Source organism: Macrobrachium nipponense, chromosome 23, assembly GCF_015104395.2.
Source record: "Macrobrachium nipponense isolate FS-2020 chromosome 23, ASM1510439v2, whole genome shotgun sequence".
NCBI lineage: Eukaryota > Metazoa > Arthropoda > Malacostraca > Decapoda > Palaemonidae > Macrobrachium > Macrobrachium nipponense.
Window position 1 is genome coordinate 40437484 of NC_061090.1, and position 13930 is coordinate 40451413.

General features: G+C 33.4%; 1 protein-coding gene and 1 long non-coding RNA gene across 8 annotated transcripts in view; one reads left to right on the forward strand and one right to left on the reverse strand.

Moving 5' to 3' along the window:
- The window catches only part of LOC135200258 (uncharacterized), a 263018-nt gene extending 256507 nt beyond the window's left edge, over nt 1-6511 (forward strand). For 5 of the 7 annotated variants that reach the window (XR_010311238.1, XR_010311239.1, XR_010311233.1 and 2 more), the window contains one exon: nt 6412-6511. This is a non-coding gene — a long non-coding RNA (uncharacterized LOC135200258). Of the gene's footprint in view, nt 1-850; nt 1025-6411 lie in introns of all 7 variants that reach the window. The other 2 variants (XR_010311237.1, XR_010311235.1) reach the window with 2 other exon arrangements.
- Nucleotides 6512-6835: 324 nt separating this feature from the next.
- Nucleotides 6836-13930, reverse strand: part of LOC135200250 (uncharacterized) — a 68809-nt gene continuing 61714 nt past the window's right edge. The window contains exons 17-25 of the mRNA XM_064228722.1: nt 12468-13345; nt 12165-12310; nt 11844-12015; nt 11251-11384; nt 10978-11120; nt 10611-10755; nt 10000-10120; nt 8296-8463; nt 6836-8178 (exon numbers count right to left, since the gene is read on the reverse strand). Of these exons, the coding sequence (XP_064084792.1) occupies nt 7447-8178; nt 8296-8463; nt 10000-10120; nt 10611-10755; nt 10978-11120; nt 11251-11384; nt 11844-12015; nt 12165-12310; nt 12468-13345 (2639 nt within the window). The 3' untranslated portion in view covers nt 6836-7446. The remainder of the gene's footprint in view (nt 8179-8295; nt 8464-9999; nt 10121-10610; nt 10756-10977; nt 11121-11250; nt 11385-11843; nt 12016-12164; nt 12311-12467; nt 13346-13930) is intronic.

The following is a 13930-nucleotide window of genomic DNA, read 5'->3' on the forward strand; positions in this document are numbered from 1 at the left end:
TTAGTTTATTATGAACGCTCTTGTCAGCACAGGGTTTGCAACATTTCGACCAAATTACTAAACTTACCATTTTTTCAAAATCGAGGACAAAGTCCCGAAGATCCCCAAGTCCAGGCCTAGTCATTAACCACCAAAGAAAGTAAAATTGTTCGATCACTTTTAATACTATATATATGTTGAATGGCGGTCGTGTCATGAAAGCCTTTAGATTATTTTACCTGCTGCATCTTCTTTGACAATGATGTAATCCTTATGCAATTGATGAAATTTACTGATTAATTTGCAGCGTATTATTATTTTAGAATATGTTAACTCCCAGTCCATCTTTTAAATTTAAAGGGGCAGCTAAACCAAAAGAAAACTCTTGTCATTCCTTTTTATATATATGGCAAATTATAGACGAAACTAGTTATTCGATCATTCCTTTTTATATCACAAATTATAGATGAAACTAGTTATTCGGTCATTTCTTTTTATTAATGGCCAATTATAGAAGAAACTAGTTATTCGGTCGCATGATCGTATGGATTTGATTGTTGGCGTATGCTGCCATTTTTATTAAAGGGTGCTGATGCGATTGTGAATATTTTATGGGGTTGTAATGTGCCAAACACCATTTCTTTCATGAACAAATTAAACGTACTCGGTTTGAATGATTCAAAGATATGACAGCAACAATTATCGAATCTCTTAATAGCCATTACAATTTATGAATTATGATAACTAGGTAGCAGAACTAGAAAAAAATGAGTAATGTGGCACACAATTTATAAATAAAACTTGACACCATTGTACCTAAGATTAAATCAAATTTTGAGATGGTAATATACATGATAAATACTTCTTACAGTTTCAACTATCAACAATTACTGAATTCCAACGAGAAGAGAAAAAAGGCGCAGGATCCCTATAGCGGTCGCTCACGGGCCTGATCCTCTGCTCAGACCTGGTTAAGGGCAAGGTGAGCAAAGTTTCAGGTGTGTGGGAGGCTGCCTAACACAACATCAAAGAACGGGGGAAGGCAGTAAGTATCTCAAGGCAAACCTGCGTTTAGCCTTTTCAACGGGACGAGTGTACGGACACTGAAAAGATTTGCTACACTCTCCAAAAGCTCTTTTGGACAAACACCTACAGCTTTCTCTTAAACTCGCGCAATCACTTCACGCATCTCTCGTGTTTGACGGGTGTGTGTGTGTGTGTGTTTGTGTTTTCTTTCTTTTTATTTTTTTTACTGTGATATTGTAGTAGTATGTATTACATTGAAGGAAGTTGCTATTAAGATTAGTAACAGTTACTGTTTTCAACTAGTGATATGAAATTACGCTATTAGAATTTGTAACAAATAGTTATGGATAAATTTTGTATGCATGAAACGTTAATGAAGGGTATTATAGTGAACTATTTATTTTTTATAACCTTGTATATTTTGGATTATAAGCAAAATAAATATATCTTCAGTAGTGAAGAATAAAAATTATTCCTAAATAAATGAGGTCTAAGCTAGAAATGGCGCACGCACGTCAAACAGATCAGAATCCAAATCTCACTCTCTCATTTGTACTACTTAGGGGCTTATTTTGTGTGGATTTGACTGCCATCCCTTTTGCTCTCAATAGCCCCATTCATTATTAAGTCCTGAGATTTTGCTGGCTATTCAGATCGGCGACCTTGGAGATGTGTTGCGCGTTCGTGCATCTGTTTCCCATATCCGTTAACTTTTCCTCCCCAGGAGTAATATCACAAGAGACGAAATAATTGAAGCTTTTTTTTTGCTGGTAGAAGCTAATAAATAAATGCTAAATTTAACGAGAAATTTCACCAAGAAAAGAGGGCTGCAAAAGCTTGGAATTAACTTTTCTTGCAACAAAGTTTTGAGTCCAACGTATGGAACTCCTGTCCAGAATGTTAACATGTTGCCAGACATCTCTTCTCAACTATCTTTATAGCATCCATAATGCAAATGACTTCTACATATATTTGTTTAGAGAAAATTCCCAAGTTACCAACTTGGCAGCCACTTTCTTTGCATTGATCAAAATGACAAAATTAAGACAATTTTCGTCAGTGTAGGAAAACATGATGATTACATTCTGTTGAAAACATAATCATGTAAATTTAAAGAAATAAAAGCTCTGGTTAGGACCGTCATATAGGGAATAATCCTGAAAGTTTATGCACTGTTTCTCAAGCTTTTCTATTATTTTACTGATGTTTGCTCCACACGAAACGTCCTTAGACCACTGGCATGCACTTTGAGCGAAAACTAGATAGTGTCAACAATGAATGTGGCGCAGTTGGTACCTAAAGTTCTTCAAGATTTTCTTGCCCGTTGATTAATGCGGAAGTATGTTAAATATTAGCATTCAGTTATGAAATTTTTAAATTACAACCTACATCTAACTTTTCGTTTACAAGTGGGTCTTTCAAATACTCACCAAAATTATTTGATAATACTTAACCTCAGGTTTACCTGTACATAACCTATCACTTACCATTACCAAAATATTAGCGAAATGTCTCCATTGGATCACGTGATTCATCACGAGACACTTAATTGCCTTTATGTGACTTGTGTCTACACTACTTGCGATTCCTCTCAGATAAAACGCTGGTTTAAAATGTCATTTATTTGAACTATGCATAGCAATTAACACTAAGTAATATATATATATATATATATATATATATATATATATATATATATATATATATATAATCAAGATACAAATGTCCTTTAATACCTGATTCGCTCAACCTCAGAATTAAAATATTTTCATATATGTTAACTGAACGGGAATTTTTAGTGATGATAATTTCGTTGGCTCCTGAGCACGAACCTAGGAACCAAGAAATCAGGACGCACAGTGAAGCGCATTTAACCACACAGCTACCACGAGAGGTAGGTGCATGGTTAAAGGCGCTTCACTGTACGTCCTGATATCTTGGTTCCTAGATTCGCTCCCGGGAGCCGACGAAATTATCATCACTAAAAATTCCCCTTCAGTAAACATATATGAAAATATATTACTGGGTATGTTGTCGTTTCTAGAAAACTTTAATTTAAGCAGGAACAGGATAGCCAGAAGACGTGGTAATATTCCAGACATTATTATTTCTTTAAAATTAAACAAGGGCACAGCCGAGCTTTCGGGAATACATTGTTTTTCCCATCATCAGGGTCACTTATCTATAAAATGATACAAAAAAAGAAACATTAAGAACTGTACTGATTAAGTATATCTAAAAACATTACAATACTTTAAAATGCATAACACAGTAAAAAAGGAACATAAAAACTAAGTTAACTGCAAACCATAAAAGAGCAATGACAAGTTAAAAGAGATTACGTAAAATGCAGAAATATACTGAGAGCGAAAAATAAATACATGAATATTCAGAGTAAAAAAAAATAATAATAATGATACTGTAGTACAAAATATTGGAAAACCTACTGTTCATGTCGTAGTCAAATGACAACTGGGAGAGTTAGAAAACTGCGAATGAAATGAGCAGAAGTGGTGTGGGTAAAAGAGAGAGCGAGAGAGAGAAGGAGGGAGAAAAAAAAAACAAACAAACAAACAAACAAGCAAATTATGCAATGAACAAAGGAACAGAGGTGGTTTGGTTATTGAGTGTTGGAGATTGTTGTTTAATATGGAGGGACTCTAAAAAGGGAAGTGAATGGCTGTTTTTTGTTTGTCCAGTATTTCAAATCGCTGTACTGTATGTGATGGTGACAGGATATGGCATGAAGTCTAATTGCACTATTTTCTTTTTTGCTTAAAGGTAAGCCTGTACGATAGCTGACACCCCTATGAGAGTCGATGCGCACCTTAAGTAGGCGTTTAGAACATCCCACATAAGTCCCAAAATTACATTTTGGGCAATTAAACTTATAAACAGTGCAGGTACGCATCAACTCCGGGAGGGTGTCTTTAAAGTGAAACAGTCTTCCAATTGTTAGCGGGTTATTAAAAATAAATCTGAACTCAGCATAAGGGTATAGATGGCTCAAGAATGATAATAATTTACGTTTGAGTGGGCCAGAATTATTGGTGAATGGTAGTGGAACATACACTATCTTTTTGGGAACGGTGCAGACTACAGTTTTTGGCTTAAAAATATTGTCTAAAAATTCTTTAAGGATTTTATTGAACATGTTCAGGGGATAGCAATTGTTCTTAAAATAAGTTTCTAAAAACCTAACTTCCAGGTGAAAGTTATTCCAGTTGGAGCAAAGGGAAAAGGCTCGATGAATGAGTGTTTTACATGAATTAACCTTGAAAGCAAGGGGACAGTGACTAAAAAAGTTTAACCCAAGGCCGGTAAAGGTTTTCTTTCTGAAAATACCAGTCATAAAATATCCTTCAGAGCGAGAGACCAAAATATCTAAAAAGGAAATACGACCATTACATTCTTTTTCCATGGTAAAAGTAATATTGGAATGAAAAGAGTTTACAAAATCTAAAAACAATTGGGCATGACTTTCCTCGGTGAAAAGTAAAAACGTATCATCTACATATCGTCTATAAAAAACTCTGGGGTTTAAAATTATCTGGGCACTGATTAAAGAACTGTTCCTCGAAATAATTCTGGCCCACTCAAACGTAAATTATTATCATTCTTGAGCCATCTATACCCTTATGCTGAGTTCAGATTTAGTTTTTAATAACCCGCTAACAATTGGAAGACTGTTCACTTTAAAGACACCCTCCCGGAGTTGATGCGTACCTGCACTGTTTATAAGTTTAATTGCCCAAAATGTAATTTTGGGACTTATGTGGGATGTTCTAAACGCCTACTTAAGGTGCGCATCGACTCTCATAGGGGTGTCAGCTATCGTACAGGCTTACCTTTAAGCAAAAAAGAAAATAGTGCAATTAGACTTCATGCCATATCCTGTCACCATCACATACAGTACAGCGATTTTGAAATACTTGGACAAACAAAAAACAGCCATTCACTTCCCTTTTTAGAGTCCCTCCATATTAAACAACAATCTCCAACACTCAATAACCAAACCACCTCTGTTCCTTTGTTCATTGCATAATTTGCTTGTTTGTTTGTTTGTTTGTTTTTTTTCTCCCTCCTTCTCTCTCTCGCTCTCTCTTTTACCCACACCACTTCTGCTCATTCATTCGCAGTTTTCTAACTCTAACCCAGTTGTCATTTGACTACGACATCCAATATTTTGTACTACAGTATCATTATTATTTTTTTTTTTTTTTACTCTGAATATTCATGTATTTATTTTTCGCTCTCAGTATATTTCTGCATTTTACGTAATCTCTTTTAACTTGTCATTGCTCTTTTATGGTTTGCAGTTAACTTAGTTTTTTATGTTCCTTTTTTACTGTGTTATGTATTTTAAAGTATTGTAATGTTTTTAGATTTACTTAATCAGTACAGTTCTTAATGTTTCTTTTTTTGTATCATTTTATAGATAAGTGACCCTGATGATGGGAAAAACAATGTATTCCCGAAAGCTCGGCTGTGCCCTTGTTTAATTTTAAAGAAATAATAATGTCTGGAATATTACCACGTCTTCTGGCTATCCTGTTCCTGCTGAAATATATTAATTCTGAGGTTGAGTGAACTAGTATTAGAGGCATTTGTAGCTTAATGCGTATTTATGAATCACGGTGATGTGATCATACTCATAATACTGAATATAAATAAATAAATAATAGATATATAATATTAGTATATTATCATATATAACTTATTATAATATATATATATAATTATTATAATATATATATATTATTATAATATATATATATTTACTAATTATATATTATATAATTTAGACGATATTATAGGATATATATAGATATAGATATATATAGATATATTAGTATATATATATATATATATATATATATATATATATATATATATATATCTATATCTTATATATCTATATATATATAATGCTATATATATTATATATATAGTAATATATATCTAATATATATATATATATTATATATATATATATATATAATGTATAATGATATACTTCTCTTCATATAACAAGAAAGTTCTCAAATAATGCTTTTATAAAAGGAAATCTTATCTTTGAAATGATGGTTGACATGACTTTGTATACTGTTTTGAAACTTCTTCTTCTTCATATTATTATTATTATTATTATTATTATTATTATTATTATTATTATTATTACTATTATCATTATTATACTGAGAGTTGAACTTTCACAGACATTTCATCTCAAAGTGGTCATTTTCTTTTCAATAGCGAGTCTTACGATGGGTATGGTAGACTCAAGTTTTGAGATGACAATTTTCGGTCTTCAAGCGTTGACACTTGACATTAATGATCTAAGCATCAAATCATACAATTTACAAATTCACATACTAACGTGTTTGTTGCCTCTTTTCTTTTCAGATATGTGCCTTGGGGGTCATGAGATGCGCGTGCTTATTCTCAGCAGATTGAATGATTTTGTATATTAAAACTTCAGAAATAAATTTTCTTTTCCCTAATACTTGATTGTTTTAATTGCACACTGAATGACAGCAGCATTAGTTTCAACTCTCAAAACTAATGACTTGTACTGACTGGTAGATGCTATTTTAAATGTAGCTGAAAGCATGAATGAAATTTCACCTAGACCAGCGTAAGTTAGAAGTTTTTCTGCACACAGTTATAACGTTAACTTAACAAAAGTTAAATTAACAAAAACAAAAACTCAAATTCCTTTGCCTCTGTGAGAACATATTCATGAATCAGCTAGCTATGATTACATTACCACAATTTATTAACATCTTGATTCTATACTACAAAAGGAATTAAATTAATATTTTACAACGTACCTCTACACTTTTATTACACCAATCAGATTAATTCACTTGTAAATATAAGCCAATATTAAAGTAAACCCATAATTGACAACTAAAAATTGTAAAAGCCTCACATGAAAATTCATCCTAGTAATGGAGATATCGTAACAAGAAATGCTCTCCATGGCAACCATGAAATCTGAACAGGTACACAATAAAAAATAAACTCATTCTGTAGAATATTATGCAAGTTCTGAAAAATCCTTTGGCTTGACACGGATATCTGAATCTTTGTACTGGAAGACTTTTCCAATTCATTAATTGCAGTATAAATTGTCTTAATACCTTATAATGATATATGCATTACTGCTTTAAGAATAACTGTCCCAAATTTTTTAGAAATTTAAAGAGAATAAATTCACACAGATCCTCGAACAAAGGTATATCTCAGCACTCTAAAAACAAATGACCCCTAAATGCGTCGCATATGAATTAGTAGTCGTCTGGGTGAGAGAAAACTAAAAATAGTTTTCGACTTTTTCCTTTATTCTAACAACTACATATTTCATGAGGTTTCCTACTGTTCAAGAACATACTAAAAGAATATAAGAATTTGGTACTAATGTAACCCTACACAAAATTATGATTCTTCATCACTATCAGTTTTAAAACTTTCAATGTCTAATACATCAACGTGGCCTTTTCCTCGACCATGTGTCTTTGTGCGACGCAGGTTTGATCCCAGCATGGTTGCCGGGGAACTTTGAAGTGGACATTCCAAATTATCATGCGCGTCAAAAAGCATTGTTGACTGTTTCTGACGTTTCTGACCAGATGTTTCAAAAGAGCTTCTATTACTTGTATTTTGCATAGCATTCAAACTCTCAGAGGCTGAAGGTGTTTTGGAGGGAAATTTAGCATTGAGCTTTCCACACGTTTTTCCATATTTTCCGAACGATGTGACTGGTTTCTGTACACCTGAAGCGGCTGAAACATCCTTCAGGAACTTCTCTAACTGTTCCCCATTATCTTCAGCTTGAACTTTTATGGTTGAGCTTAAAGATGCTAAATTACATTTACGAGACAAGGCTTCGATTTCAGTCTGACAACTTGCTACGTCGGTAAATGCGTCCAAATTAAATGTTGTATCTAATACTCTATCTTCCTTATGTCTCATGGTTTCAACTGATACAACCAACCCTTCAGCTCTGTCACTACTTCCATCTTGGTTCACGTTCTGATTTACTATTTCCAAGACTTTGCTTTGCAATGGTTCCAACAACTGTTCTAATTCATTCTTGAAAGTAGAGCTTTTAACCTGACCGACCTTAAATTCTTCTGGTTTCCAACTTGAATCACTGTCACCAGAAAGCTGTAAGGGTGAGGAAACTCATTTAAGCATCATGAAAAATCTCACACAAAAAACAACCTACACATGTACCAAAAATATCATATTTTACTCAGAAAGAAAAATCATAATACTATTTACCTTTCTTGACCTTGACCTCCCTTCATTACTGCATAAGCTTTCACTATACACTGATGAATCTTCGAAGTCAGGAATCTCCTCCAAAGTTATGCCAAGGGAATCAGCAAAGGTGTTTAGGCTGTTCTGAACCTGATTTATTTGCATTTCAATTTCTGCCATGTAGAAATCCTGAAAAAGTAAAACAGTAATAAAAGCGGGACCCTAAAGAGGAGGATACTTATCATAACATAAATAAATGCCACTTACCTAGCACAAAGCAACGTTTCCCAAGAATTGCACGTCCTAATTCATGACATAAAATATACAAAATATTAATGACTAGATATTACAAAATAATATCACCATTTAATATCTCCGTGGTAAATACTTGTAAAGGTTTATTATAACAGACACAAAGAGCTAAAATTTACACAAAAATATGAGATCAAACAAATCCTAAAGCGTCTACTTTTTACAGTATTCTAATCTTCAAAGAAACCAATCAAAATAAAAGCTCAAGTAATTCATATTATTTCTTGCTTAACATCCTTCTAAACAAAGAGAAAAGTCTGTAGTTCACCTCTGCAAAAAAAAATTACAAAAATGGACTAGAAACTCAACCAGATCTACAATTGAACATTATTACTTTTAAATAATGAATATTGGAAACTAGAAAGTATTATCAACAACTGGAAGCCACCAGTATCATTAACGTAGGCAACCATATATGCACCAAGGTGCAGTCAAATTCAAGCGGTTACAACATAGGCTATTCATTACTTTCACTGAGTAATGGTTGCACTAGATTACCTATACTGTGCATTCCATTTCTTAAAAACAAGAGTGCAACCAACATAATTACTAAAACACTATACAACATTTGACCTAAAAACACCTGGAAGTGTTGTATTTAGATACACATGGGTGATCCGGATAAGCACGAAATCTGAGTCAAACTTCATCGGAAAAAGTCTATGAAAAATGAATCGTATGAAAACCAGGGCGTATGAAATCCGAGGTTTGACTGTGTGTTAGTGTATGTATGTATGTATGTATGTGTGTGTGTATATACATATATATATATATAATATATATATATTATATATATATATATATATATATATATATACATATATATAAATATATCTATATATATATATTATGAATATATATATAATATATATATATATATATATATATATATCTATTATTGTATATAATATATATATATATATAAAATTACATATACAGAGAGATACAGACAGAGAGAGAGACAGAGAGAGAGCAGAGAGAGAGAGAGAGAGATAGAGAGAGAGAGAGAGAGAGAGAGAGAGAGAGAGAGAGGAGGTCATACCAGGAATAAGATGATATGATTTTTTTCAATAGTTTATTCTGACATTAGTTCATTTTCACTGGTGTTTTTATGTTATTTCAGTTGATCTTTTACTTGTCTTTTTGTATTGTGCAATTTAGTATTTAACTTGTCTTTTTGTATTATACAATTTAGTATTTTACTAAACCAAGCACTTTGCCATGGAAAAAATTGTACAGCACGTGAAAAAAAGGTACATTACCTCTACATTCATAAGGCATATTAGTTTTGGACAACCTTAAATCTCAAAGGGTTAATCCTTCTGACAGTAAGGCAGCCAGACAAACCAAATCTTTTTTCTTCTAGCTGTACAGTAATTATGAGTATTTCAGGTGCTAGTAATATCTACTCACAGGCGGTACCGTATCCTTTCTGTCAATACCAACATCTTCTGCCTTCTTCATAACTTTCTGCTTCCAGCATTCCCACTTGCTCCAAAAATAACTTTGAAAGTCCTCTAACGTTATTTCAATACTGAAAGAAGTAAAAAAAATAATAGGGTTTAGAGTAAAAGCTTGAGAAACAGATTGTACTAAACTTTTCACACAAAATAAGTAAATCAACACTGTACATTCCACAGGTTATATAACAAAGCCATCGCAGTTCTAAGAACATTTAAGAAAAATCTACAAAAGAGCTACCACTCTTTGGTATAGGACGATGGGTGTACTGTATTAAAAAAAAACTGATATGAGCAGCAGATATAGTGAAGCATGTGACTTTCAAATAACTTTTCAGTACTTTGTAGAGACTACAAATATCTTCTATAACCATGGTTACACATTTTCCTGTACTGTACATGTAAATAACATTACATAATGCAAATGGTTGTATGACTTCTGCTATTAATGGGAAAATACGTACTATCATTCACTACAACTGTACTAATACTATGCCCTGAAATACTGATAGCAGCTTAACAATATATGGAGAAACGTCATCATGAATGGCACAGGCCCCTTACCTTGGCATAGCTACATATGATTTATAAGAATTGATGAATGCTGCTACAAACAGGGACCTTGTCAACTGGAATAATAACACAAAGTTCACTAAATAATACAGCTTTCCAAGAACAGTCAGTAAACCGCTAGTATTCTCCTCAATGACTGGAAAGAAAGAGAAAAAGAATGTGTACATTAAAAAATACTAGGAAAAAGGGGTTATTTACTAATACAGTTGATGGCTGCAAACTCTTGTCATTGAATTTTCGCAGTACAGGTAATATTTAAATTTTTATTAATTGAGCAACAGACAACGACATGCATAACATATTTGACAACTAGAGACATGGAAGTAAAATCTGCAGGAATCCAGAACAACATACTTACAATTCAAAAATGGTAGGTGGGCAATTAGAATTCTGAAAGTGGTGAGTACCACCTCAGTCACTGTGTGGAACTCCCATAAAACAGCACTGAACCATAAGTATCCAAGGAAAATACAGCACACCAGCATCAGCGAGAGGAAAATACTGTTTAAAAAAGAAATAAATACTACTTTTATTAACTTTTTCATACATTTCTTACATATAGTGCTTTGAGTACTCTATGGAGATATATGAAACACAACATTCACCACAAAAACCAAGTAAAATGAATTACCTTATTACCAATACATCCTTAGCAGCTCCTGCCAAAATAAGGCCTAGTCGCCTCAACCGAGGGATGTACTTCAAAAGTTCAAGGCAACGAAGAGAATGCACTGCTACCATTACACCCATCTTTCCCTCCAAAATCTGAGATTTATTCAGAATGAAAGTAGTTACTCATAAAAACTTATAACATAAAATGTAAAATATTAAATAAAATTTAAAAATTGTTATAAAGAACGTAACAAAATTGCCTTACTAAAGCTTATTACTCTAGTATTTTTAAGGGCACGATTCTGTGAAAATGCATCATCATCAACTTGAGGACAGCAAACACAGTGTATATAAAAAATTTACTATACTTTACTGTATTAGAATAAAGGCAGCACTCTTCAAAAATACATATTATCAGTGAGAGGTGAGTCATGTAGCCTTCGTAATGGCAGTACTGTTCTTTCTCTTCTCATAATTTTTTTAATAGATTAATATTTTGAAATTCCTAATACAATAATTAGCTCTAATGAGACAATGTTTGAATATTTTTGCCAGTGAACAATGTTTGTCCTTAAAACAAACCATAAGTTAGAAGAATTATGAATAACTTACATTATCCCATGTTACAAGGCTTTTCAAATTGACAAAAGTTTGAAAATAGGCAACTTGCAGTTGCCATGTGATATCTTCAGCAATCTGAACCCTCAGCATAAGGCAGACTACGTAACTCCAACTAAAAAATGTCATCAGGAGGTCTAGCATACCCCAAAAGGACTGCCAAAACCTGCAAAAAAATATGAAACGTCATAAAATTAAGTCATACGTCCACAGTACACACAATATAAAGCAAAGTAGTTATGATCCATATATACATGCAAGATTTCATGACAAAGTATAAAACGTTAAAATAACAAAAATGTGACCTTACTATACCTGAACTGGCAAGAATACAAGTAAATGGCAGAATGGTAAAGGTAATACATAGCAATGGCTAACAGCAAAGTTTCACCAAACATGCATACATATGCCCATCCACCTCTATACCTCTCAACATCTGTTGACCAAACATATGTTGAGACCTGAAGGAAACAAAAAAAATAAAGATTAGTGTCTCAAAAGACCTATTTAGTGTTTATTTACCCTGTTAACATTTTTGCTGTTAATGTAATTGCATTAAACATTTAATCTGTGAACTACTGGAATTTGTTATTAATGAAATACTGAGACATATCTTACCTTGGCTCCTGATACAGATGGAAATTCTGCTAACAGGTTAATGGTGGTATAAATTTTGGATGTTGGGTGGTAAAGTGTGAACTCTGTAATGACAGCTCGTGTTGAAACATCGATCCAGTTCTGGCTTCCAAGCAATAATAGTAAAGTGACAGCTTTAAATCTGTTGTTAGGTAAATTTTGCTTTAATTCTGTGTAGCTGTACTGACTGAACATTCCTTGAATGATAGCAAGGAAATGGGCATCCCATTCATATTCTTTGTTCGTGAACGCATTAAACCCAAAAAGATGAGCGACGTCAATATAATCTGGGTAACATTTTTTAATTTTCAGAAGATCTGCTAAAGAGGTGTTATTATCAACCTTAAATTTGGATGCCACACACTCCTCGGAATTCATGACATACTTGCGCAGCCTGGGTGTTCCAATAATAATGCTGCTTGTGTCACAAAATATGTCATATGATGTGTAATCTGAGTCTACATTATATGTCAGAGCCAGTAGTTCAGAATTTGCCCACTTCCACCATTCGTCTTTCGAAGTGATATCTTTGAAACTCATGTATTTAGGATTCTTTTGGAGATTGCAAGACTCAAAGCTTTCTGTCTCCGTGCAAGGGTCAAGATACCGATCTTTGTCAAGACAAGACCCATTTACCATAGCATTATGCATGGCCTGGTTAAGCCTAAAACGCTCCGTGACATTTGCCTTGCTGGATATGATGATTAGTAATGTCAAAAACAAGATATGACCAAGGGCGCTGACAAGTAAACGTGAAACTCTCTCGTGCCGTAATTCTTTCTCGCGACACTTTAACAAGTAATCTTCAGCTGGAGGGTGAGCAAATCTTAAGTCTCGTTTCCTCTGACGGTCTTGGAGCACTGAAACAAAAGTAACACATCAGAAACGGATAATAATATGGTTAAATATGCACCATGTAATTATGCCATACATCCTCGTAGCAGATATAATGGAAATAAGATATCATTAACGGCAGTAAACTCAAACTGCACCACTCACCTACCAACTACATGCATTCTAGCACTTTTTGGATCCTGGAAGACTTTCATTCCTGTTTCATCCACCCTACACTTCCTCTCCCCCTCTCTCAATTTATATAAACTTGTCCCCAATTTATAATCTTTCATATTCTCCACATGACTCAACCACCTCAAAATACACTGATCTCTCTTTACATTTATGCTAGCCTTCCTCCTACCACATGTTTGTATCCTCACTTTTATAACCATTTCAGTCATTAATTTGAATACACTACTACTACCTTTTTTCTTAGTTAGATTCAGAATTAATATTTAAAACTTTACAAAGAACTGGCAAAAAGTCACACGAAAAACTTAAAACTTAAGCTTCCACAGACATCTGTCTTTTTCAAACCATTTGCAGATTTCCTGCTACCTCTCATGCTTCACCCAATCTGTGACACAACCTCTGTTATCATACTATCT